This window comes from Lissotriton helveticus, chromosome 3_1 (genome assembly GCF_964261635.1).
Source record: "Lissotriton helveticus chromosome 3_1, aLisHel1.1, whole genome shotgun sequence".
Lineage (NCBI taxonomy): Eukaryota > Metazoa > Chordata > Amphibia > Caudata > Salamandridae > Lissotriton > Lissotriton helveticus.
The window spans coordinates 1,247,419,434-1,247,446,426 of record NC_136061.1 but is presented as its reverse complement, the minus strand read 5'-3'; the positions used below and the strand labels follow the sequence as shown (position 1 = coordinate 1,247,446,426).

Genomic DNA, 26,993 nt, shown 5'->3' with positions numbered 1-26,993 from the left:
TCTGCGAATCCATTTGTTTACCTGTCGCAAATCCAGAATGGGCCCGAACTCGTTCTTGTCCTTCTTGCGTACCAGAAAGAACCGTGAGTAAAGACCCTTTCCCCTTTGAGACAGAGGGACGTCTTCTATCGCCCTTTTTCTTAATAGGGTATCGGCCTCCACTTGGAGCTCGCGCATTTGGAACTGTGAGCACACCGGCGGAATCGCTGGAGCCGGGCTGAGGAAACGAAGACTATCCATTGCAAACAATATTCAGCACCCACTTGTCCTGAGTAATTTTTCTCCACTTTGTCAAGTAATGCTGTATGCTTCCCCCCAACGGAGCGGGTAACGGACGAGGGGGAAGTAACACCTCAGGGCCTAGACCCGGCTGGGGCTTTGGGCGTAGAGGTGGCCTGTTGGCCGCCTCTTCCCCTCTGGCGCTTCTGGAATGGCCGCCGCTGGTACTGCTGCGGCTGTTGTTGCTGCTCCTGACCAGCCTGACGACGTTGCCCTCTTCCCTGAAAGGGACGGAAGGACTTTATCTGCTATTTTGGCTTTTCCAACCCTACGGCCGTCAGGGTTTCTGCCTCCGCCTTAATGCGGGCCATCTCCTCGTCCACATGCTTTCCAAAGAGCATTGAGCCAGAGAACGGCAAGTTGGCGACTCTCTGCTGCACCTCTGGTTTCAGCGATGTCAGGCGCAACCAGGCATGGCGTCTCAGATTAATTCCATGGAAGTATCCATGAGCTGCCAAGAGAGAGGAATCCGCAGCCGAGCTGATAACCTGATTGGATACCATCATGCCCTCATTGATGATTTCCTGGAAGTCCTACCTCCTGTCACTAGGAAGGTGCTCCAGAAACTGCTGCAGGGACTCCCACAAAGACCGGTCATAACGACCCAAGAGAGTCGTGGCACTAGCGGCTTTCATGGACGGAGCAGCCGTACCGCAGACCTTACGTCCTGCTGAATCCAGCAGACAGCTCTTCTTATCCGGAGGCACCATAGACGACGGGGCAGTAGCTTGCTGCTTCCTAGCCGCAGTGACGATCACTGAATCCGGCACCGGGTCCGATCAAAGGAACGCTGGATCGGAGTCTGGGGCCCTGTACTTTTTCTGAACTCGGGAAGGAGCGGACTTCGTTTACGCCGGAGTCAAGAAGAGCCCCAGAGCCGGTTCCTCCAGCCCTGGCACCAAGGGCAACAAGGGTCGAGACAGGAGCCGCTTGTGCAAGGTCTCGAAAATCACCGATGTAGAAGGTGTGGGAACCGTTACAGTAATCCCCAGCTTCGCTGCCCCTCTCAGTAAAACCTCTTGAAACGATACAATGTAATCGACCGGCGACACCCTCGTACGGGGGGAATCCGATGAGGTGGGCGAGTACTCCCTGGTGCTGGAAGACTCCGTCTGACGGGACCTTGAACGGTCCCTCTGGTGAGGACGCCTGGACCGCTTCGAAGACAGACGGTCACTCCTTGATCGCTGTCTCCGTCTGGACCGTGACCTCAACCTCCTAGGCCTCGGGCGATCCACTGGCCGTACAGGAGGCGGAAACTGCGGAGGCACAACCGGAACCATAGGTTGTGGAGGCCTCGTAGGCGGTGACGGGAGGCGCGACAGAGATAGAGACCGCGTAGTAGGCCGCTGTGGAGGAGGGGGAGGAGGTGGACGAGGAGGGGTCTCCTTAGGTAATGGAGGAGGCGTAGGCGTCCTGGGCCTCGTTGGCGAGTAGGTCTGAGAGTATTTAGAGTCCGAAGACCTAACCACTCTCCTCTTTTTCTTCTGCACAGGCCTTGACGAAGTTCTAGAGGCCGACCTTTTTGAAGCTGAGCGCTGTGGCCGCCGCGACCGTGGGCTCTTGCATGCAGAAGACAGGCTTAACACTGAGGCAGAGGACACAGTCATGGCCCTTGATCGCCCCCTAGACGTCGACCTATCCCTCCTCGACGTCGACCTCTTTTTCAATGTCTCTTGTCTCGACGTCGATACATCCCTTGATGTAGACTCTCGTCTCCTCGACGTCGACTCTTCTCCTCGACGGCGAACGGCGGTGTCGCCTCGACGGCGAACGGCGGTGTCGCCTCGACGGCGAGCGCCGGTGCCTCTTGGACCCATCTCGACATCGATGTTGTCCTCGACGTTGACCTCGTCCGAGGTCTCGACATCAGTCCCCTCGACGCCGACGACGCTTCGCCCCAGAGCCCTGGGACAACGGGGAGCAGATGGTGGTCATCCCTCTCGACGTCGAGGGCATGGACGTCAACGGAGATCTGTGCCTTTTCCTGGCCTTATCTTGACTGGGGAACCCCCCAGAGGCCGAAGCACGGGCAGAGGACAAAGTCTCTCCATGCCCAGACCCACCTTGGTCCTGATGTCTCCTTACTTCCAGGCCTTGGAGACGAATTTTCTCCCTGTCCCTCAGGGACCTCTTGGAGAAAGATTTGCAGATCTCAGAGTCTTCAGGGACATGAGAGGATGGTAGACACAGGATACACACTCTGTGAGAGTCCGACTTCGCCTTCTTCCTGGAACACTCAGGGCACTTGTCGAACAAAGCTGGCATATTCGACCGAAGAGTGGCCAAAACTGGCCAAAAACTCCAGCAAAAGGAAGAAGCAGCCAGACGTCGAGTGAAAAACTCAAAACACTTGAAAAGTGCCAAAAAATTGAAAGAACACCCAAAAAGGGAGAGCTCAATGCTCCAGAGTCCTGCTAGCAGGAGCTGGAAAAAAGAACTGAAAGTAAAAGGAATTGGCTGTGCATTCTGGGATACCGAGGGTCTCTGGAGAGTTCCTTAAAGGCACGGTATCCCTTTTCCAGACACATAATGGCAGCCTATGGGGGCTTGCCTGTCCATCCCTTCCTCTCTATCATTCCAAGGATTTTGTGAAGGGGGAAGTTTCTCTATGGGTGAAACTTGGCAGATTGTGTTAAATGTGATATTGGTGGAATATCCTTTGCTTTTCTAGTTGAAGTACTGGACAGTGTAGCCTTGTAGGTATAGGCTGCATTATTGTCTTTAATTTTCTCTTAAGTGTCTATGCAGGACTGCACAGAAGACAGCTTAAGAGATTATTTTTGATTGCTCCGGGGTCCACGCACATGATCAGGACTATTTACTAGATTATGACTATACACAGAGATCCCCTACTACAGAAGCACACTGAACATACTCAGCTCGGTGTTTTTGAAGTGGGCATTGTTCTGCATCTATGCTCCTAGTTTGACAAGAGCGTTCTGCACTTCCCCTTCATTATAGTGAAAGCACAGCTTTATCTTTACGCATGTTGACAATGTCTCCTTGCCTTATATCACAACTTATGTGACGTGTGAAGAGAACAATTTGTTTATTTCGGGAATCATTTTTCTCTTCTCATTTCTCAGCAATGTTGCCTCTTGTCTGATTAGGTCATAGGTTTCTGCGTGTATGATGATCTGTTTTGGGTCACTTAACAACAGCCTGTAGGTGATGTCTCTTGAGCTCACCCCTCATATCTTCTTATGTTCCCGCTCACTTGGATTCCCAGTCTGGCTGATCTTTGCAAAACGCTCTCCCAGCACAACTAAATATACTTAGAGAGGAGTTCAACTGTTTGGAAAAGGGGATGAAATTGTGTGAACAAAAAAAGTGCCTGAAAGTGAAAATGAAGCTGAAAGGGTCTTCCAGTATGGTGGAGGTAGCCACAGAACACACATCAGATGGCAGAGGACACCTCGAATTCCCGTACCTAATTAATGCACTTATCCCTTCCCAGAATCAGCGCATAAGCGTTGAGGGTGGAAGATATTCCACCGCAGTGATTCGATGCCACCTCCCTCCATCCCGCCCTCTCTTCTTCCCACACCTGTGTTCTCATCTCCTCTTGTCCTCAGTACAGGAAGCCGCACTAATATACTTTTGCTTGCCCACTGAGGACAAACTGGCTGTGTTCTCAAGGACAACTATGTTCCTTATAAACTGCTTACCAAATATACTTGTATAGCTTCTTCTTCTTGATAACTTTATTTCGGTTAATGACCATAAAAGTGCAGATAAAATATGTACAAGCACAGTGATAAAATACATAAATATAAACAATTTTAAAAGAATTATTAAACAGTAAGTTATCAGAAGAAGGGAGCAATTAATTCCTATTGACAAAAACAGTTCTTCTACGCCACATACCATACAAAAAACGGGAAACAGAGAAAACAATAAGGGGGGGAAGTATCAAATGTTAAAACTCTACAGGCCTGTGTGCATTGTCTGAGTCCCAAGTTTCTACACAACGGCACCAGCCAACATTTCCGAATTCTACTGTATGCAGGGCAGAAAAACATAACATGCGCAATGTCCTCTCTACCATTGTTACAAGCAGGGTAACTGCCCTCATTTGAGTTGGCCATTTAGAAGTTGGTGCCCTGATAGGCAGGGAGCCATGTCTCTTGAGTATATCATTTCCTTGCTAGCGGGGGCTTGTCTAAATCCAAGAATTCCTCTTTCTTGGAGTCAGTTTTCATCAACAAAAACTCGGTGGATAACCTGCCCAAAGTTGTCGAGCAATGTAATAATTTATAGTTGTGATATTTCACAGAAGCCAACAACTCTGCCCGTCTGGATCCGCGGGCAGCTTTCCTCGGGGGTGTCCCATAATTGTGATAGGCCAACTTGGTAGAGGAAAGCTTTAATATAGGATAGCCAGGGTATGTTTTTATTCTTTATCAGGCCCCCAGACCGCAGCAAATTCTACTCTATAGGCAGCAAGCTCTGGTACAGACTAGAGCCTTCTCCAGTAGAGCAGTGGTCGTGCCGCCACCAATTCTTTGATAGACTCCAAGCCCATATCCAACCGCAATGGTATGAGAGGGGTGCTTTGGGGTAGGCCCACCAAACTGCGCATGAAGGCCTGCTCAACCTTCAGTAGGCTCTCTATGTTCGTATGTCCCCAAAGTTCTGCACCATACATGGCTGCTGACCTGGCTTGGGTACTGTAAATCTCGACTACAGGGGCAACTGGTTTAAATTGAGAAGTTCTATGAAATTTACCAATGCCCCCCCAAGATCTGCGAAAGTCTCAGAGAAGATTTAGATACTTGATGGCCCCAATCAAAGTGTTCAGTCAGCGTAACCCCTAGGTAGACAAAAGTTTTTACCCGTTCGAGTGGAACACCACTCAAGACAGGGTTCGGGCGGGTGTGCCTCGGGGGATTGAAGATCATAAACTTGGTTTTCTCCAAGTTTATCTCCAATCCCCTCGAGGCACAAAAGGTTACAAACCCGTCCAGGGCCCGCTGGATGCCCGTTGATGTTCGGGACAGCAACAAAGTGTCATCCGCGAACATCAGAGCGGGCACCCGGCCAGTGGCCAACCGCGGGGCATCACTGTCCCTGACGCCATTAAGTGCATCTACCAAGCCATTAATATAGAGGCTGAAGAGTGTAGGGGCCAGGACGCAGCCCTGGCGTACGCCCCTAGTTACAGGGAAACGGGCCGAGAGTTCACCGTTTCTCCCACACCTCACCTGCGCATAGTTCCCTGCATGTAGTCTAATTAGGACATCCAATAGGAAGGCATTGCGCATATCTAGTTATATGGACACCAGCGAATTTCAGATCAAATAAGAGGAATACAGTAAGCGAGGAAATTCAAGCTAAGAGGCATGCAGGAGGAATAGAACAATTCTAAAAATGTATCTCTTTGGAGTTTTTTTAGAAGGTCAGGCAGAAGCCATGGGTCTTTAAATTGGGGGATTTCAGCTACTCAATCCTTGACAGAAGGCATATTTAACACGCTTTGCTTTTTTTTCTTCCAGTTAGGAACTTCACGTGGCAGGCAAGACTCTGCCATGATATCACATGATCCGCCAGCAACGATAAGTTTGCTTGCTGGTAGGACAGCAGGCCGGAATGTCTGCCTGTGTACTGCGGCAGGAAACTGCAGGTGATTCAGAGAGCCTTTTCAGAAGGATGGTAAATTCACATGAGCTTTTGGCACCTCCAGCTAAGTGTGCAGCATGAAGTGGAGTCTGTAGCGTTAAGGCCAAGATTGGGCTGGCCTGTCAGAAACAGTCAAGAAAGGATTAACATCTGAACTGCTCTTAAGACTGGTGGGGATGGTGATGATTTGAACTTTGAGGAGATGTAACTGTTAGGAGGTAGTTGCAGCGAGACGTCTCAAGATGTTCAGCATTATCGGAAAATTATAGTCAATGTTGAAACATCCCCCTTCTCCTCCCTGGGAGCTAAAATGGGTTTCATTTCATGTTTCCTTTGGACTGATGGTGGAGAGGCTTTAAAATAACAGATCAGACTTTCCATTTTGGCAAGATTCAATGTGACTGAGATATAGCTGAACCAAGACATCAGCTTCTGGACAAAGCATTTTATCCAATTATCTTCGAAGTGGTCCGCAGGCCTTAGAACGGACTCCAAGTGCCCTTGGTCCACGGATGATGTAGAATTTCTCTGGGGTCAATGGGCAGAACCAGAGTAGTGTGCTAACTCACATGAGTGGGCAGGAAGCAGCAATATTTTGCATTGCCGAATGATGGAACTGTTAGAATAAGGTGTGCAAACTTTTCAGATAAGGCGTGCGTTATGTTCCATTTAAAGACGGATACATGTATCACTTCTATTCATAAACTTAAGTGTGATACTCACATGTACCAGTTTGTAAGGGTCATCATGACGTAGAGCGAAGCAAAGAGAAGGCACAAGTGGAAGAATGTGTAGTTATACGAGACAGCATCTTCTTCATTATCGTAAGCCCGGTGCACCCCATCCTCTGAGCCGGGGTCACCTCCACCCAGCATAGCCGGGCTTTCCTCGGTCTGCATGATCTTGTTCACCTGGGCATTGCTTGAAGAGCGGACACTGAGGGCAAGAGGTGGAAAATGAGAAAATAAGTCACAAAAAACATTCTATGTAATGGGACTATCCCAGTAAACAAGCAAAGAAGGAAAATAAACTCAGCCCAATTTGTCAGAGGGGGAAGTACACTTCCCCTTAAACCACACAAACACCACAACAGACTCCCTTACTTCAACAATGTCCCACAGTCAAAAGCATTCCCAACCTACAATATGTTCCTTATGTATGCAGTCATGCTTCACTAGGTACCAGAAGAGGGCTAGAGTCTTGGGAAACTGAGTGAGTTCTACTTTCCTAAATGTTCTTCATGATCAGTTTGGGGAGGGCCAAATTTACATTGTTTTTTTAAAAGGTTTTATATAGCGCTGGCTGGACCCAAGGGTATCAGAGCACTTTACAATGAGTATATATAACAATAAAATAAGATAGCAAAAAAATACGAGGTAGCAAACCAGTCAAATAAAAAAATAGATAACAGCGCAACGTATACAATCTGGTTAAAAACAAATTTCAAAATTCAACAGCAAATCAAGAGAAGAGGGGATTGTCGTGGATAAAGGGGGGATAGAGAAGAGGGGGCAGGATGTGAGAATGGTGAGAGGCTGTGATGGAGGTTAAGGAAAAAAATGAAGTGAATCGGAAGGGCCTATGAAAGGGATTAGTGAGATAGAGGGAGAAGAAAAGGAGGAAGTGAAAAAAAGAGGTGGAGAAAGGGTATCGGGAAATCAGACGGGGGGATCCTAAACAGTAGGGAACCGGGTTGGGAAAAGAACCCAGAGAAGGGCTTATGGTTCCCAAAATTTGCAGAGAAGGTGTAGCTTGAGGTCTTTTTTGAAGCTGAAGTAGGAGGGGTTGCCCCAGAGTTCTTTAGGGAGTGCATTCCAGATGGTCGGCGCATTTCCGGAGAAGGAGCGTGATTGAGTGGATTTTTTGTTTAACAGAGGAGGGACAAGAACAAGTGTGTTTGAACTCCTCAGTGTTAGAGAGCAGCCAGCAAAAATGAGTTTATCTGCGAGGTACAGCGGGGTGTGTTGATGCAGGGCTTTGTGCATAATGCAGGCGGTCTTGTAGGTAGATCTGCCTTCAATGGGAAGCCAATTGAGGGCTTTAAGAGTAGGGGAGATGTGATCGAACCGTTTGAGGTCTGAGATGAGCCTAGCAGCTAGATTAGGAATGGATTTGATTGGGGCTAAGTGGACTTTAGGTGTTCCAGATAGAATGGCATTACCGTAGTCGATTTTAGACAGAACCAGAGATTGGACAGCTAATCTAAAGTCATCAGCAGGAATGAAGGGTTTTAGTTTCTTGAGGTGATAGAGAGTGAAGAGAGCACTTTTGGCCGAGTTTTGTATGTGGGAGATAAGAGAAAGGTTCTGGTCAATGTTAATTCCAAGGGATTTAACTGAATTGGCTAAGGTGAGAGCAGTTGAGAGCCGTAAGATCCGAGATCCAGGATTGGATGGGGAGCGGGCTGTTTTTATGGGAGAAAAGAAGGATTTCAGGTTTTTTAGGGTTGAGCTTGAGGTGGTTGAAGTGGAACCAGGATTGAATCTTAGTCAAGGCAGCATTAAAGTGTAGCACGTCAGAGCAGGATTGAATTTTATAATAAAGTTGCTTGTCATCGGCATAGAGGCGATACTTGATTCCCGCATGCTTAAGAAAAAGGGTGACTGGTTCCATAAAGAGGTTGAAAAGAGAGGAAGAGAGAATAGAGCCCTGGGGACACCCAGCGAGGCAGGCACTGGTTTGGAAAGGCAGTCGTGAATTTTAATTTACAAATCCGGATGGGGTCGCACACTACTCACACACCGGCGGGATCGCCCCTAAGGACTATGGTAAGTGTAGTTCGTGTTCCGCGATGCGTCGTCTTTCGATTCCCTGCTATCTTCGCTGTCTTCGCCATCACTGTACACGTGTTTCTGGGTATTTACACCTCATCAGCAGGGATTAGGCCATCTTCTGGGGTTGCCGGTGGCTGCCAAAAATTTCCAGGTTAAGTACCACACTGGCCCGCAGGTGCGGGGTCCCAGGCTCGTCAGCCAGCAGCTCGAGGGAGCTATATTATTACAAATCCGGGTGGGATCGCACACTACTCTCACACCGACGGGATCGCCCCTAAGGACTGTGGTAAGTGTAGTTCGTGTTCCGCGATGCGTCGTCTTTCGATTCCCTGCTATCTTCGCGGTCTTTGCCATCGCTGTACACGTGTTTCGGGGTATTTACCCCTCATCAGCAGGGATTAGGCCATCATCTGGGGTTGCCGGTGGCTGCCAAAAATTTCCAGGTTATGTACCACACGGACGCGCAGGTGCGGGGTCCCAGGCTCGTCAGCCAACAGCTCGAGGGAGCTATATTATTACAAATCCGGATGGGGTCGCACACTACTCACACACCGGCGGGATCGCCCCTAAGGACTGTGGTAAGTGTAGTTCGTGTTCCGCGATGCGTCGTCTTTCGATTCCCTGCTATCTTCGCTGTCTTCGCCATCCCTGTACACGTGTTTCGGGGTATTTACCCCTCATCAGCAGGGATTAGGCCATCTTCTGGCATTGCCGGTGGCTGCCAAAAATGTCCAGGTTAAGTACCACACTGTCGCGCAGGTGCGGGGTCCCAGGCTCGTCAGCCAGCAGCTCGAGGGAGCTATAATATTACAATTTCGGATGGGGTCGCACACTACTCACACACCAGCGGGATCGCCCCTAAGGACTGTGGTAAGTGTAGTTCGTGTTCCGCGATGCGTCATCTTTCGAATCGAACTATACGAACTACACTTACCACAGTCCTTAGGGGCGATCCCGCCGGTGTGTGAGTAGTGTGCGACCCCATCCGAAATTGTAATATTATAGCTCCCTCGAGCTGCTGGCTGACGAGCCTGGGACCCCGCACCTGCGCGACAGTGTGGTACTTAACCTGGAAATTTTTGGCAGCCACCGGCAACGCCAGAAGATGGCCTAATCCCTGCTGATGAGGGGTAAATACCCTGAAACACGTGTACAGGGATGGCGAAGATAGCAGGGAATCGAAAGACGATGCATCGCGGAACACGAACTACACTTACCACAGTCCTTAGGGGCGGTCCCGCAAGTGTGTGAGTAGTGTGCGACCCCATCCGGATTTGTAATATAGCTCCCTCGAGCTGCTGGCTGACAAGCCTGGGACCCCGCACCTGCACGTCAGTGTGGTACATAACATGGAAATTTTTGGCAGCCTCCGGCAACCCCAGATGATGGCCTAATCCCTGCTGATGAGGGGTAAATACCCCGAAACACGTGTACAGGGATGGCGAAGACAGCAAAGATAGCAGGGAATCGAAAGACGACGCATCGCGGAACACAAACTATACTTACCATAGTCCTTAGGGGCGATCCCGCCGGTGTGTGAGTAGTGCGCGACCCCATCCGGATTTGTAAATTAAAATTCACGACTGCCTTTCCAAACCAGGGAATCGAAAGACGCATCGCGGAACACGAACTACACTTACCACAGTCCTTAGGGGCGATCCCGCCGATGTGCGAGTAGTGTGCGACCCAATCCGGATTTGTAATAATATAGCTCCCTCGATCTGCTGGCTGACGAGCCTGGGACCCCGCACCTGCGCGCCAGTGTGGTACTTTTTTTGCCAGCCACCGGCAACCCCAGAAGATGGCCTAATCCCTGCTGATGAGGGGTAAATTCCCCGAAACACGTGTACAGGGATGGCGAAGACAGCGAAGATAGCAGGGAATCGAAAGACGACACATCGCGGAACATGAACTACACTTACCACAGTCCTTAGGGGCGATCCCGCCGGTGTGTGAGTAGTGTGCGACCCCATCCGGAATTGTAATATTATAGCTCCCTCGAGCTGCTGGCTGAGGAGCCTGGGACCCCGCACCTGCGCGCCAGTGTGGTACTTAACCTGGAAATTTTTGGCAGCCACCGGCAACCCCAGAAGATGGCCTAATCCCTGCTGATGAGGGGTAAATACCCCGAAACACGTGTACAGGGATGGCGAAGACAGCGAAGATAGCAGGGAATCGAAAGACGACGCATCGCGGAACACAAACTACACTTACCACAGTCCTTAGGGTCGATCCCGCCGGTGTGTGAGTGGTGTGCGACCCCATCTGGAATTGTGAATTTTAATTTGCTGGGTTCGGTGCTGGTTTAAGTCTGGCAATGACGTTGAGGACTTTGCTTTGAGCTCAGTCACTGGAAGGAAGTAATACCAGGAAGCATTGTTTTTTTTGTCAAGTTTGGTGGGGTTTTATTCAGGAAGAGAAATGACTAGAGGCAGAGATGAGGGGTTGTGAGGAAGAGTAAAGAGGGCTGGAAAATTGGAGGAAAAGTCTAGTAGGGGTAGAGAGCACTGTGGAAGGGGAGTTAAGACGAAGGAGTGCTCAATTTTGGAGATTATTTCTGAGAAGTAGTTAGCAACCTCTTCACCGTAACTCGGGGGTGGAGGAGGGGGGGATGGCGGAGATGGTTTCGTTTTTAATAATATTGAATAGTTCCATGGGTCTATTTTTAGCCCGGTCCAGTTGAGAGCGGAAGAAGGCTGCTTTAGTATTAAGGATATGCTTTTCGTAATTGAACCTGGAGTATCTGTGGAGGGCGAGATTTGGAGGGGACAGGTTTTCTCTCGAAATGCGTTCAGTTGACCTAAGGACGCGCCTCTCGTTGTTGAGATTCGTATTAAACGAGAATTTGGAGGAGGTGTTTTTCTGAAGTTTAAGTTTAGCTGGAGCAATTTGGTCAAGGACAGCTGAGATGGATTTATTAAAGTGCTCGGTGAGGTCATTAGCATTTAGGGAAAGAGGAGGAAGTTGAAGTTGCGCTGTGACAGACTTAAGTTCGCCCGGGGGAATACAATGGAAATTTCTAGTCAATTTCTTCTGTTTGATGATTTTGGGGGGGAGGGGGTAGCATCTTGTTAGAGATCTTGAAAAGGATAAGGTGATGGTCAGACCAGTCGATGGGTACGATGGAGGAAAGGGAGGCCAAATCAGCGCTTGTAATGATAGCGTCCAGAGTTTCTCCTTTTCTGTGAGTAGGCGAATGGCAGAGTTGTTTCAAGTCATTAATGTCACGTAGATCCGTAAGGAGGTTAACCAAAGGATCATCCTTTTTGTTCCAATGGCGGTTAAAGACCCAGAAGAAGAGGTTTTTAGAATTGGAAAGCGAGGTTTGAGAAAGAAGGTCGGATAATTCTTCTACAAAGGGAAGCGAGTCACTAGGGGGGTGGTAGATATAGGCGAATTGGCGGGGAACCATGCACTCGGAGTTCAGTTCCGAGGTATTCGAAAGTAGAATGTTCGGAGCTCCGCACAAGTGAGAGTTGGAGTTTGTTTTTAAGATTATGGCAAGACCACCTTCAAGTCTGTCTGGTCTATCTTTTCTGAGGATGGAGTAGCAAGGGAAAGAGAGCAGGTCAAGAATAGAAGAAGAGTGATCATTGAGCCAAGTTTCAGTTAGAAAGGCGATGTCAATGGTTTCACTAAGGATGGTTTCCGATATTTCAATCGCATGACAAGTCGCAGAGTGACAGTTAACCAGCATGCAGGAAAGGGGTTTAGGGTTGGATTTGGGAGGGGGGATAAAATGGATAGTGGTAAGTTGCAGTGGCAGCCTAGGGAAAGCTGGGGAGGTTGGCATTCTGTTTGTTCCAAGGATCACAGGGATGTATGCTTGGGGGACAAGAGGGTCAGTAATCAGAAAGAGTGATCGAGAACACGGAGATCATGAGAGGGGAGCTGGCTAGAGGTATGGGATGTACTATCCAATTTGTAACAAAGGGGGATAGATCTCCGTTGTTGGGGGAATGAGGTGTTGGTTTGGACCGAGCTCAGGGGAATAGAGTGGTTGGGGCTGTTAAGTGCGGAGAGGGAATTGACGTAATTCCTGAGAGATGTGAGTTCAAACGAAAGGTTAGCGAGATGGAGTTCGATGTTAAAGAGTGCCTGAGTTAAAAGAGAGGTAGGGACGAAGTCAGGGAGGCCGGGTAGGGGGAGAGGAGAGTGTTCCGAGATAATCTGGATAGGAAGTCTGTGGTGGGGCGGGTGGGAGCCCAGGTGGGGGTGGAGAGGGGTGTTCCCGAAGATGGACGAGGGGAGGGAGGAGAGAAAGGAGATTCACTGGTGCCCGACGAGAGTCAAGAGGAGGAAAGGGTGCATGAGGAGAGTGAGTAGGGCAGACGTCCTGGTTAGGGGGAGGGTCGACAAAAGTGAGTCTGAATTCTCCATCATTGCGCAATGATCCAATTAAAATATATATATTAAAGTTTTAGAAGTGAAGATGAAATACGTGTAACAGACTTTGGATGTTTTGTGACTTTGAAAACAATACATACAATCTGGGTGGTTGTCATTAGCAACACACTTTTGGTAGCCGTTAGGGCCGAATTTAAATAGCATGCTCACATGTATTTGGAGTCTACCTGGAAACATACCAAAAATACCTCCGAACTCACCAATAGGAGAAAAAAAAGAAAATGGAGATCCCTTATTGGGGTAGTGTGGGCTTTTGGGCAATGTCACAATCAGTCATAAGAACTCCACACTGGTCGATGACCAAAGTTAAAATAAACTTTCAACTTGAAAACAATTCTAGACCCAATCACTAGAAGGAAGAATAATGCTCAAAAGGCCCCTGGAGACCAACTACTGGGTTCTCGATCAAGTCTGCCTTGTGATTTGTAAAACTCAGACCTGCAAGTTCCCTGTAGACACTTACCTGATAAATAATGTACAAAGGATAAAAATGACCAATCCCGTAATACCAGGGGCATCCCACCACTGTACCGGTTGACCCCCAGTAGTAGTAGATGTATTGGAAGCTATTGCCAGAAGGGTAGGGTTACAATTTTTGTCTGAAACAGAAAGGTGATACTAGTTAGCACACAAAGGACATTTGTAATAATTGTACTATTGCAGAAGTGTCAACATAAAAATCGAAAATGCATATTTCCAAGTCTTGTATCCTCTCGGACTAATTCTCAATTCCATTTAGAAATACTGTATCCATGTAGCAATCATCTAACTTCCTCAAAACTTAATAAGCTCTGCCACTGGGGAGGAGCCGAGCCAGCGACCAAGATGGCCGCTTAGAGACCGGCTCCGGCCGACCTCGCTCACCCAACTCGCCATCCTGCCACAAATCCTGCACCCCGACCCGTCCTCCGGGTGGGGGAATAGAAGCGGCGCCCACGGGAGGAACTCTGCCCTTCTTTGGAGCTCCGGCGGCCGAGCTGCACCGCCTGAGAGTTTGCGGCCTGCAGCGTCCGGAAGCCGGGACCTCGATTGCCTGCGACCCCCGGCCTGAGTGCAACAACATCGGGCGCCGGGACCGCTGGGGTCGGCCCGGCCGGAGGTCGTGGGGGTCGCGGGTCGGAACTGTGGCGGGCACTCCGCTTATGTATATCTGCCCCTTGTTGACTGCCGGCAGTGAGGGGAGGCACCCCGCATTGGATCGGTGATTGTTTTGGGACACCCGGTGAGCCCTGCTGTTGGTTCCTGATGGCCTGTGTCCTGGCGGTGGAGACTGGGGCGAGGTGGCTCTGGGGGTGCTCCTTGCTGCGGAGGACATTCTGGAGTTGCCCATCGGCGCCCCTGTGCGGCGGCCCGGCCGTGATTACCCCTTGAGGAGGGGCGAGGAACGGCCTATCACCGCCTGCGTCGGTGGCTTACCTGGATCACCGGGAGTGTTGAAGACAGCGGCGAACCCCCGCATACTGGATGGGCACGGCACAATCACAGCGGGCCCTTTTGGATGCGGTGGGGCCTTGATGGTGCGTGTACTCCTGCGCCTGGGTGTCCGGGGCCCCCGGCGAGTTCTATACATTCTGGGCATCGGCTGGATGGGCCGCGGGGTGGTCTGGCACCTGCGCCCTACAACGACGGCCTGCTGAGGGGTCTGAGGCAGGAGTGCCCTATACAGGCTCGCCCTGGTGCCTTTCCCGGACTGATACAGTTGGCGTGAGACCTTGGCTGGATCCCCCGGTCGGGTTTGCCTTGGGCGAGTGTGGAAGGGAAGAGGTGACCCCTGCTGGAGTTCGTGGGCCGGTGGAAACGCCGTGACATTAGCGCCAAGAGTGCGACGGAGGCTAATTCCCTAGGGGGTGAGATGGCGGCGAAGGCGGACACGGAGAAATCCTTGCCCAAGACTACCAGGGGGGGCAGGCAAGTCCAGTCGAATAAACTAGATAGATACACCTTGCCTAAAGGGTCTCCGACCGACTCGAGGAGGGGACCAGGCGGAGGATCCGAGCACCCTCCTGCGGGGGAAGAACCGGCGTTAAAGGATCTTATGGCGGCCATCACAGGAGTCCGGACCTCCCTGGGCCAGAAAATGGAGGCTCTGGACAGTAAACTGGACAGTCTCGATTGAAATGGGGCTGATCAGAGCGGACCTCACGAAAGCAAGCGAGAAAGTCAAATCACTGGAAGTCAAAACAACAAGCCTTATAGATGATGTGAATCAGTTGCAGCAGGAGGTACGTGATCTTAAGTCCTCCAGGGAGTCTACTGACCGGCGGCTTGATGAATACGAAGGGTGGGCTAGGCGCAATAATATTCGCATCCTGGGAGTGCCGGAGAAATCGGAGGGTCAGGCACCAGATCTGTTCGTAGAAAACCTCATCCTTAACCATCTTAAACCTAAGGGCCTCAGCAATTTCTTCACAGTTGAACGCGCTCCCAGGGTTCCAGGTGGTAGGCCTCCTACGAGGGGAAACCCATGCCCAATGATTGCTCGAGTCCTTAATTATCGGGACCGGGATGCTATCCTCCAGGCGGCTCGGGCTGCGGATCCATCAACGGGAAAGCCTGGTTTTTCGATAACCCTGAAGTGGCGGCGGACTGGTTGGAGGGTATCCAGAAGTCGGGCTCTGAGTCTCACGACCAAGGGGAGGCCGATGAACAATGACTTTGCTAAATGAGTGGTCGACGGGGGGCTGCAAACTGTTGGATGGAGGTCGGTTCAAAAGGGGGCATGTAATAGGATTCCCTGCCTATATGTGTTTATAAGGTTTAATGTGGTGCTTGTAATGTGCAGGGGTATCCGCACAGAGTTGGGGGGAGGGAGGGGTGGTGGGCCCGCTGGTAGGTCCTCCTCTGTTTTCTACCTTTAGTTATCTGTAGACTAGTTGGGGGCGACAGGCACACTGCTAGTTGGGGATGAGCGCAAGCTGTATGCAGGGGTGCAGGGAGGGGGGTGGTGGTACCAGTATTGGGTTTGTTTAGTTTTTATTGTATGTTGTTTTATTTCACATTGGGTGTCATCAGTCGCTTCTGAAATGTCACTTTATTGCAATGTCTTCCGATAGAAGGGTAACGGGGATCTCCGCACTCAGTTGGAATGTGAACGGGCTGGGGGACAAGATCCAGCGAGCTATGGATGGTCAGTTGATCCGGAGACACTCACCAGATGTGGTATTATTGCAGGAGAAATCTCATGGGAAAGCGTTGCATGGCACTACACAAAGGGGGGGTACAAACTGGTTGCGCATGCTGGTTTCACTACTGGGCCGAGAGGGGTGGGGATTCTTGTCAAGAACTCCTTTCCACTAGCCGTGCAGGCTACATGGGCCAATAATAGAGGTAGATATGTTGGGATCTTGGGGCTGTAAGAAGGGAGAACTGTTACTTTGTTGTCCGTATAAGTCCCACCAGCCCTCCAGACTGACACCTTCCGAGATTTGTGTAAGATCTTTCTGACACTGCCTGTTGGGGTCTTGATTGTTGGGGGGTGACTTTAATGCGGTGATGAATGGTGAGGTAGACAGACATCCGGCCCGGGCTCTGTTGCCATCCTGGAGGTGGTTGGCTGATTTTGTGGAGACAACTGGTCTGGTAGACGGGTGGAGGATAAAAAACCCCGGTGAACTTCAATACACGCATGCCGCAGCGGCGCACAACTCCCTCTCAAGTATAGACTATGTACTGGTGCCGGCGGCGCAGGCAGTCTGGGTCCAGGCAGTACGACACTTGGCTAGGGGAGTCTCTGATCACTCGCTGGTCTGGCTTGGTATGGAATTTGGCGAGCGGGATGTGGCTAGGATTGCCCCTATCAGCGCTTGGTGGTTGCAGGACCCTGACACTAAGGAGATTGTGCGGATCGCTGACAGATACTTTCAGGATAACGTGGGCACGGCGGCTCAAAATGTTCCCTGTGGGAAGCTTACAAAACTGTTATTAGAGAGGAATTGCTGTCGATCATTTTGGGGAAGAAGAGGAAGAGCCGGGCTGAGGTCGACAGGGTGGAGGCAGACTTACTGGCTTTGGAAAGGGAGGTGTCGATAAACGCCACCTCGGAGGGAATGCACCGCCTCCGCCTCCTCAGAGACTAGTATAAGAGTCTGGCCAGGGATAGGGCGAAGATGCAACACGCAGATACCCAGAGTAGGGTTTATGAACATGGTGATAAGAATGGGAAATTGATAGCGTGGCTGGAGAAAGGGCAGTGGGCGTCACGATTAGTACTGATATTGCAGACCGTCGACTCGGGTAAAATAACGGATCCGCAACAAATAGTGGAAGAGTGCGCAGGCTACTACATGGCGGTGTATGCAGCCGAAAGCAGGTACACCGAGTCGGAAAACACAGATATGATACGTGATATTCCGATGCCCACCCTCTCAGACGAGGACAGAGACTACCTGGATTCCCCATTCACGAACGACGAGGTGGCACAGGCCATCAGAGGGGTACACTCTGGAAAGGCCTCTGGCCCGAATGGGCTCCCCATCGAGCTCTTTAAAGTAAACGCAAATAAACTGGCCCCCTTCCTTAGAGATATGTTCATCGAGAGTAGAGAGAGGGGTCGGCTTCCATACGATCAGCGAGTTGCTAATATTGTAGCCATACACAAGAAAGGTAAACCAAAGGCGGAGTGTTCCTCCTACCGGCCAATCTCACTCCTGAATGCCGAACCGAAGGTCTTAGCAAAATTACTCGCGACTCGACTGATAAAGGTCATTACGACATTGATCCACCCGGATCAATCTGGCTTCATGCCCCGCCGTAATACCGCCCTTAACTTGCGTAGGTTGCATGGGATCCTGGGTGGCGCATCGAAAATACATGAGCCGACAGTCCTGTTATCATTGGATACCACCATGGCCTTTGATAGAGTCGAGTGGCCTTATCTCTTTGCTGTCTTGCGTAAGTTGGGCATTGGCCCGGAGTTCGTGGATTGGGTCCGAATTTTGTATTCTGACCCCCTGGCTAGAGTAGTGGTAAATAACCATAGGTCTGCGGATTTCCCCTTGGGAAGGGGCACCAGACAGGGATGTCCTCTCTCCCCACTGTTGTTTGCCTTAGCACTCAAGCCGCTCGCGGCGCGGGTCAGCTGGGACAGGTCGATCAAGGGGCTGAGGTGGACTTCCGAGTGGGAAGACAAAATATCGCTCTACGCAGATGACATTCTATTATATTTGTCTACCCCCGGGAATTCTCAGATTGCATTTCTGAACGTACTGGCAATATTTGGGAGGTATTCTGGCTTTGCCATTAACTGGGCGAAGTCTGTCCTCTTCGTTTTAAGCGGTGATCCCCCTGCTGTCCCCGCGGATTGTCCGGTCAGGTTAGAGTTGGTGGGGTTCCGGTATTTGGGCATTTTTGGGTCACTGGATCCCAAGATGAGGTATGAAAATAACTTGATGCCCCCATTGGCTAGGTTCCGAAGGGATGTGGTGCGATGGAAATCATTGCCGCTTTCCCTGTTAGGACGTGCTGTCCTGTTTTAAATGATGGCCCTTCCCCGCTTCCTGTAGGCACTCCAAAACTCCTTGGACCCGGTACCCCTGCCATATTTCAAGGAAATTGAGTCTCTCCAGAGGCAGCTTCTTTGGGGTGGTAGGCCGCGGATTGCGTTTTCTAAGCTTATGCTGCCGTGGTACGACGGGGGGATTGGCCTGCCAAATATCCGGAGTATTATTGGGCGTCCCAGTTGGCGGCAATCAATCAAGCAATTTACGGATCGCCGCTTGACCCCGGGTACGCAATGGATCGTGGTCAGATACCTGGCGGTGAATACTCTAGGGCTTTATATGCCAGAAAGGGGCGCTTTCCACTGGTTGGGCCCACGGCGGTTGCTGTTCAGGTGTGGCATGAGGCTAACCGTTCTCTTAAATGGGATGGGAAAATAACTTTGGCCACGCCATTATGGAATGCTGAGTGTCTGGGAGGCCTGTGGAAGACAAAGGGTTTTGACAGATGGAACCTCATCGGGATATCACAGGTCGGGTATATGTGGGTGTGGGATAAGGATGGGATCCTTACGTTCGAGGCTCTCCAGGAATGGCATCAATTGCAGGGGAGCGAGCGGTTTCGATACATGCAGATTAGGCAAGCGTTGCTGGCTAATATCCCCCGGGGAGTTACGCCCCCAGGGGCCTCCCCATTGGAAGATCGGGTGTTGGACGGTCATCTTCCGCCTAAAACAATCTCCCTGATATATAAAAAGCTTATTAACCACACGGAAGACCTGCTTGTAACTCTTAGGGAACAATGGACTACGGATGGCCTGGTCTTGGATGATGAGGACTGGAGGGAGGCTGTGTCTTCCCCAAGGGTGATTGCTATACAGATGAGACTCCGGTTGGTGCAATTGAAGGTCCTTCATCGCTGTTATGTTACGGGTCCGCGATTGGTGCAAATGGGTTTGGCTGTGAGTGGAGAGTGTCGAAGGGGATGCGGTGAGGCTGGAACGTTCATGCATATGTTGTGGGATTGTGCTGTCGTCCGGAGCTATTGGGTCACAGTCCATGACAAGATACGCGAGGTGTGGGGTGTAGACCTGGAGTTGGAGGCACGCCGTTGTCTCCTGAACGTTTGGGAACCAACCGATCTCACGTCTCACGGGAAGATATGGGTTACGCTGGCGTGTGCCTTAGCCAAGCGCAATATCACCCAGCTATGGGGGGCCGGTCAGTCCCCCCAAATTGGGAAATGGATGGAGGACCTGGACTGGTGCATGTTTAGAGAGCGATCTGTGTATGCTGCCAGGGGTCGGCCCAGGAAGTGGGGGGAAATTTGGGGAGCTTGGAACGGCTACAGAGGAGATATCTGTGCTCCCCCCGCAGCAAGGGAAGATAATGTGTCGGAGGAGCCCTGAACCATTTCAATATTTTCTGTACAGCATTCAGTAACTTGGAAGATGTAACAACAGTCATTGTATGCCCGGATGCCACCCTATGTATCTTTTTCTTTTGCTGTGTGGGTTAATAAAAAGAATGTGGAAAACAAATAAGCTCTGCCATTCCTATTCCAAAGTTTGTGCCTCCACCACAGCTTGATAATATCCAATCAATAGTCTTGAGTCACAGCACAACGTACTGTCTCCTGACTTACATCACAGGTGCACCTTCATTTACCTGGGTCTTCAAAATACAGAGCACCCGATTAAGAACTTGTTGCCCTTAAAGGGACTTCGATATGATATGGATCAATCGTAAATTGATCCTGTGATTTGATGATCCTACATTTTACTTACAATGGTAAAAAATCAAACAGTAGAGTCATTTGACAATATCAAATTAAATGATAAGGGGGGAAACAGTCTTTCAGGGAGCGTTAGTCATGCAAATTACACTGAATATCCATACACTCACAGGCTTTGTGAGTACACACATACAATTTTCTCGATGTTTCATATCCATGAGATGCAAGCAAATTTACCTCTGTCAAAGATAGACTTTATGGTGCCTTTCTGGATTATAAAAGTTAAGGAAACACTCCCAAATATCAAGGGGTTTATATACATTGGAATAATTCACCTGTGGTGAAACATTTCAAGTATACAAATGCTCAACACTAATGTTTACTGTAGAAGATTTTCAAACTAGTGTACCTTCATGAGTAAAGAGACGTTTGTGAACTTCCTGGAAATCTACAACTGTTTTTCATGGATCCCATAAAAGCTGAAAACCTACTCCACACATAGGAGAAATACTACAGGAGTAGCTTTCCATTCTTTCAAACCTGGGATTTATGAACTGAGCCTGGAGTACTCCAGACGGAGTAACACTCACCATGTCGAGATTACAATGTGCCTTAACTGCGATCTAGAACATGGCAAAAGATTTTTGCTTGAAACAAAATATGCTGGTTTATGAATGGCTAGGTTTGATTGAGTTACGTTATATTTTGGTTGCTAGCTTTCCCAACCACAGAGGGCCCTTCTTCATAAAGGTAGCAAAGTGGATGGATAAGCGTTTGTCCCTAGTATTTCCTATAGAATACATCAAGAAGATATGAGAAAGATTATCATTCTCCTAAACAATATAACCTAATTAATTTCATTTCCAATAGACAATTCATAATCTAATGGGGTGCACAACTTATTTTTTTTCTTTACAACTAAAATGTAAAAACACATACCAATCTCATTTTCAAGACAGTAAAAATGCTCAAACTAATATACATTTCTTTACGAGAGAAGAACTATGGGTTTTCAATTTTTGACAACTCAAAAAAACAGGGGTCTAACATTATGACCTACACAGAATAGACCACTCATTTATCTTGTGATTCAGCCAAATACTATTGCATAACTAAATCATACGTCTTTCCAATTGATCTAAAATGATTTGAGAGGATGCTTCCAAGTAATGCATCTGAAGCATTTAGTGTCGACTACATTCAAGACGACAACAACAAGCACTCACTGATACGGTTGTATGAAAGCTGCCAAGCATCTGTGGAACTTATGTATGTGCTGTCCTGTGGTAGCTGCATTTTACTCCTGTTGAGTGTTACACGTGAAAGTGGACTTTAAAATGTGTTTTTCATTTATTATCGTCTTATAAAAGATACTGTGCAAAGTACACGGATTTTAATAGAAGTGGTTTCAACATACTAAATGTTTTTTTTGTTAAATGAAATGTACCACTACTCGCAGATTGTGGACAACTGGGAGAATGCACTTTCTCGGACAGGAAGGGGGGCAGACCCAGAGGAATTCTGTAGCATTAAATAATCTCGGTCTGATATAGTGACCAGAGCACCCGCCCACCTTCCCTCACCTTATAGCGGACAGCCTGGGCATTGCAGGAGTCAGTGATTTAGGGCAGGCAGTAACAATATTTGGAGGGCGGCCCTTCTCACTCAAACAGAATTTCAGTGAGATGCATTGAGAGGGGCCTACCACGAACAGGAGCCCGAGGCCACCCCTGCACCACGTACCATGCGTTACACCCATGGCCCTCTAGAGCAGGTACAACACAGTGCATAAGGGGCAATCTTGAACGAATATGCAGTCACTGAAGACACTCGCTTGAATCATCAGCTGAACTGGTGTTTGAGCTTTCAGAAGCCGAATATCACAATGTGTGGGGAGGAGTGGAACTGAACCTCGTCCTTACCAATGGTGGGATTGAATGGTCAATGTTCTGACAAATAGGATCACTAGAACATGAATGCTGATAAAAGATTACCTCACTGTGGGGCTTTGGATAAAGCACAAAGAGGGCATACCAAAATGATCAGTTTAGAAAACACAACGTGATGAACCATGATTAACTGAGGAAGAGAAAATCGTCCATTGGCACTGGTACGTTTCTTACCTGGAACGTTAGCCATCGCAGCCCATGTAATATACATGGTATAGAGGGAGATAACAGATGCTTGCAGCAGGCCAGAATGCGGCTGAGCTTCCTGCAAAACAAGCAGTATATATATATTTTTTTTCTTTTTTATTAAGCCAGTGGACATATACATAAACAAAGACAGGGTAAGGCACAGTCAACAGTAAATAATATAAACATATATGTGCAACCTGTCCAAAAAAAGAAAAGCATACAAGTACAATAGAGAAAGAGGCGAGGAATAAGAGGGAACACATACAGAATATACATACACCACTATAAACCATCATACGCCAATATACTCCTGAGTATACTAATATAACCCTTTTATATATCAGTCTGTTTACCAATCATTCTGGGGGTACATGACCACATACACATTATGTAGATAGTATTTACATCCCTATACCTACTTTTCTAACTGAAAATACAGCCAACTTGCCTTAGGGAGTAAAGAGTGATTATTTTACACTTTAAAAGAAACAAAATAAGATCTATCCCTGCCATACAGTATTAACTAATTTCTTATTCATCCGGTGACAAATGATCTGTTAAAGCCCCCCAGATCTTATCACCCAGTTTACGTTTCCGCGGACTCTTAATGGCATACAAACTGGTCTCAAGTTTACAAATAGAAAAGAGTTTGACTCTCCTCATCTCAAATGTTGGAGGCTCCTTCTGGCGCCAGACTGAAGCTATGCATATTCTTGCTACTGCAACCGCAATATATACTAAACATCCATATGCATACATTTCTTGTATGGGTGTTTCATCCTTTATAACCCCCAACAGCATAATTAATGGGGTTATTTCAACCCGTACACCTGTCACCTCTGTTAGAAATTTCTGCATCCTATCTATCAGTGTTTTCAAATCTGGACATGTAGCAAACATATGAACTATGTCTGCCTGTTCTCCCCCACATCGAGTGCATTTGTCCTCATTTAAACCACCCCACCGTGCAATTTTAGCAGGTGTGTAGTATAGATTGAACATAGTTTTATATTGTTGTGTTCTCAAATTTGAGGATATTAAAAGTTTTTCAGCTAGATAAATAGACTCTTGAAGAATATTTCCTTCCGCTAATACTCTCGTATTCCATTTCATATTGTGTCATCTTTTTGTAATTCAATAAGTGCCTGGTATATGATACCAATTTTTCCCCGAGCCATCACAGTTTCTAAAAGCTTGCTTTTTTCCGCTAAACATATAATATCCCTCCTCTTACATAGATAATCCTGGATCTGCAAGTATTTAAAAAAATCAGATTTGTGTAAATCATATTTACTCAAAGAAACATAAGTTTTAACTCCATTATTGTCTACCAACAAGCCCAGGGTTGTAATACCTTTGCTTCTCCATTTATTCATGATACTATCCGAAAAAATAGGGGGAAGTAGTGCTGCGGCATTAGTAGGTGTGTAATAATTTATTTTGCCCATATTTAACCCTCTTTTAATTTGGCGCCAGACCTTATGAGCAGCTTGTATCATCTTGAAGCGGGTCTTCTTATAATAGCTTGGCTCTAGAATTTAAAAAAAAGTTCTTTCTGCCCTTGCACCTAATAGTAATGGATATATGTGAGGAACCTCACTTAAGGTTTCACCGTTAGTTCCCACCAGTAGTATTCCTATGTGCTGTAGGAAGCAAGCCCAATAATAAAACTGAAAGTTTGGTCCTGCCCAGCCCCCTCTATCCCGTGGTAAAGTCATAAATTTCAGTGCTCGCCGGGGCTTCCCCTGTGCCCATAAAAAACTATTGCAAATCGATTGTAGTATCTGCATTTGTTTCCTGGTAATTTCCAGTGGTACTGCCCTGAAAAAATAGAGGACCTTTGGGAGCAAATTCATTTTCAAGACATTACATCTTCCCAGCAATGTCAAATGTAGGGGTTCCATCCTATCCAAATCTTTTTTATCTTACTAAGCAGTGGTTCCCAATTCATTTTAACCATCTTATCAAGGCAAGCATTCAGACGTACTCCCAAGTATAGGGCCTCTTTTAACACTCTCGGATCTCTGAATTGCGTTTGTGCTGTACATATTACTTGTGTCTTAGCTAGATTCAATTTGTATCCCGCACTTCTTCCAAATAATGCTGCCAGCTGTTCAGTTTGCTCCAATGTACTTGTGGGATCCGATGACACTATTGCGATATCATCTGCGTAAGCTAATATATCAACCCGCTCCAATCTGGGGCCTAATAGTTGTTCATTTAATCTATGCTCTAACAGATTAAGGAGCGGGTTGATATATATTGCAAATAGCAGAGGGGAACATGGGCAGCCTTGCCGGGTACCTCTTGATATCATTAGTGATTTTGATTCTAGCCCTAAAGTACATATTTTTGCCTTTGGAGCTCTATACATTGCCCTAATTGCCTGGACAAACCCTGCCCCAATCCCATGCCCCCTGGGAGGAGACCATAAAAATTCCCCATGAGACACGGTCAAACGCCTTTACGGCGTCTAATAATATTACCCCATATGGCATCTTACGTGTGTTGGCAATATCTAGCAAAGTTGTTACTCTGCCTATATGGTTGACTGTGTCTCTACCTGGTATGAACCCGTGCTGGTGCACCGAGACTAGGGCCTTAATAACCTGCGATAAGCGTGTCGCTAAAATTTTGGCATAAATTTTGCAATCGCAGTTTATTAATGATATTGGTCTAAATGACCCTGGGAGGGTAGGGGTTTTTTCCTTTTTTAAAAACACAATGATGCTTGCCTCATCCCAAGATACCGGAGCAGCCCCTTTCTGTGCCTCACGGCAAACCGCTAGCATATCTCCCTGAATGTCAGGCAGCAATAGTTTGTAATTCTCTAATGGGAGCCTGTCGGGCCCTGCAGCTTTTCCCATAGCTAATGCACCTACAGAATCTATCAGCTCCTGCATTGATATTGGCTCCTCTAATGCCCTCTTATCTTCTTCCTCCAAGATTATCCTATAGGGGTCCTTGTATGGTTCTTCCTTACCAACTATACTCTGATCATCCTCAGAATAGAGCTTTTCATAAAATACTCTAAGCACTTCTAAAATACCCTCCGGTGTTTCTATTGTGTTCCCTGCCGAATCCTCAATTGCAACTATGGTGTTCTTCACCTCCTTACATCTAATCTTCTTCGCAAGGCACCTACCGGTTGTTTCCCCAAACTCATAACATTCTTTTCTGAAAAGATGGTATTTTTGGGCAATATCTTTAGCCCATTCCCCATTGACCTTAGATTGGCCCCAGACCGCCTGTTTGTGCCTGTGCAATGGCGGCTTTGTCGGCTTTATCCCGTATTACCTCCATTCATCTACATTCTAAACAGCGTAGCTCCTCATATAATTGCATTTGTTGTTGTCGGAGTTGTTTTTGCATACGTAAGGAAAAGCAGAGTATCTCCCCCCTGAGTCCTGCTTTCATAGCATCCCAAACCATCCCCAATCCTGTGGAGCCACGATTTATGCCTAAAAATGTTGCCACCCATTTACGAATGTGTACAACAAACTCCTCATTTAGTAACAGTTTTGTATCAAAGGAAAATGTACTTCTAGGGCACATTAAACCGGATATCGCTAGTTTCAATAACTGGATTGTGATCCGAAGTTATACGAGGATAAATCAATATTTGCGCGTCCCTTAAAAGTGTTTCAGCTGTGAAAAAATATTCTAATCTGGTAGGCTTTTGGTGGGGGCATGAATAGTGCGTGTATCCTGGTTCGGGGTGATTTAACGTGGGCCATACATCAGTTAAACCATGTTCAAGGAGAAGTTGTTGGGGCTCTAAAAACTTTAGGTTTTTTTCAAATACATTTGTCACCACCGGGCCCTTTAATGACATCTTCCATCTGTATATTAAAATCGCCAGTCAAAATCAATAGGGTTGCCCAGTTAGCTAACTCCATATTGAGATACGTAATAACTTGTTCCTGGTCATGGTTAGAACCATATACAGAACATATAGTATAATTCTTATTAGCCACCATACATTCCATCATGGCCCAACGCCCATATTTGTCGGTAGCTATTTTAATCACATATAAGAGACCCCTTTAAGCTAATATAGCGACCCCTCAAGCGGTGGTTGCTTGTGTAGTACACACCACCATCTCCAATCCCAACTCACTCAAATAGCTACGTTTGTTCCAAGGAACATGCGTCTCTTGTATACAAACTATATCGGGTGACATATTATTTATTTCATAAGCTACTCTTTGCAGTTTCCCCCTATCATTGAGCCCCCGCATATTAAATGTGCAAACTGTTAGTCCTGCCATCGCTTTGTTTTGAATCAGTATGCCAACTTCCTACCCTACTTAAATGCCTCTCTCTCTTTTCTTCTCTTTCCATCCTTCCTTCATGCCCGCACAAGTGTCTACTGAGTTTTTTCCCCCCAATTTTCCCCCCCAAATCCACCCCCCCTTCAGGCATCCTCCCCCCCTCCCCAAGCCGTGCACCCTCCCCCCCCTGCCCTCTCCTGCCTTCTCTGCCAATAGAAGGCCCCCCCATCCCCAAAATGTAGGCAAATAGACCCCACGGTCTTCGGTGATGGAGAGCCTCGGTGCCACCCCTGCCCCCCGTGTCCCCTTGTTGCCTTCTACTTTGGCTC

General features: G+C 48.0%; 1 protein-coding gene across 1 annotated transcript in view; it reads right to left on the bottom strand.

Moving 5' to 3' along the window:
* The window catches only part of SERINC2 (serine incorporator 2), a 251,638-nt gene that overhangs the window by 47,793 nt on the left and 176,852 nt on the right, over window positions 1–26,993 (bottom strand). Inside the window, exons 7-9 of the mRNA XM_078681901.1 lie at window positions 22,376–22,466; window positions 13,546–13,681; window positions 6,625–6,837 (exon numbers count right to left, since the gene is read on the bottom strand). Coding sequence (XP_078538027.1) covers window positions 6,625–6,837; window positions 13,546–13,681; window positions 22,376–22,466 — 440 coding nt within the window. The remainder of the gene's footprint in view (window positions 1–6,624; window positions 6,838–13,545; window positions 13,682–22,375; window positions 22,467–26,993) is intronic.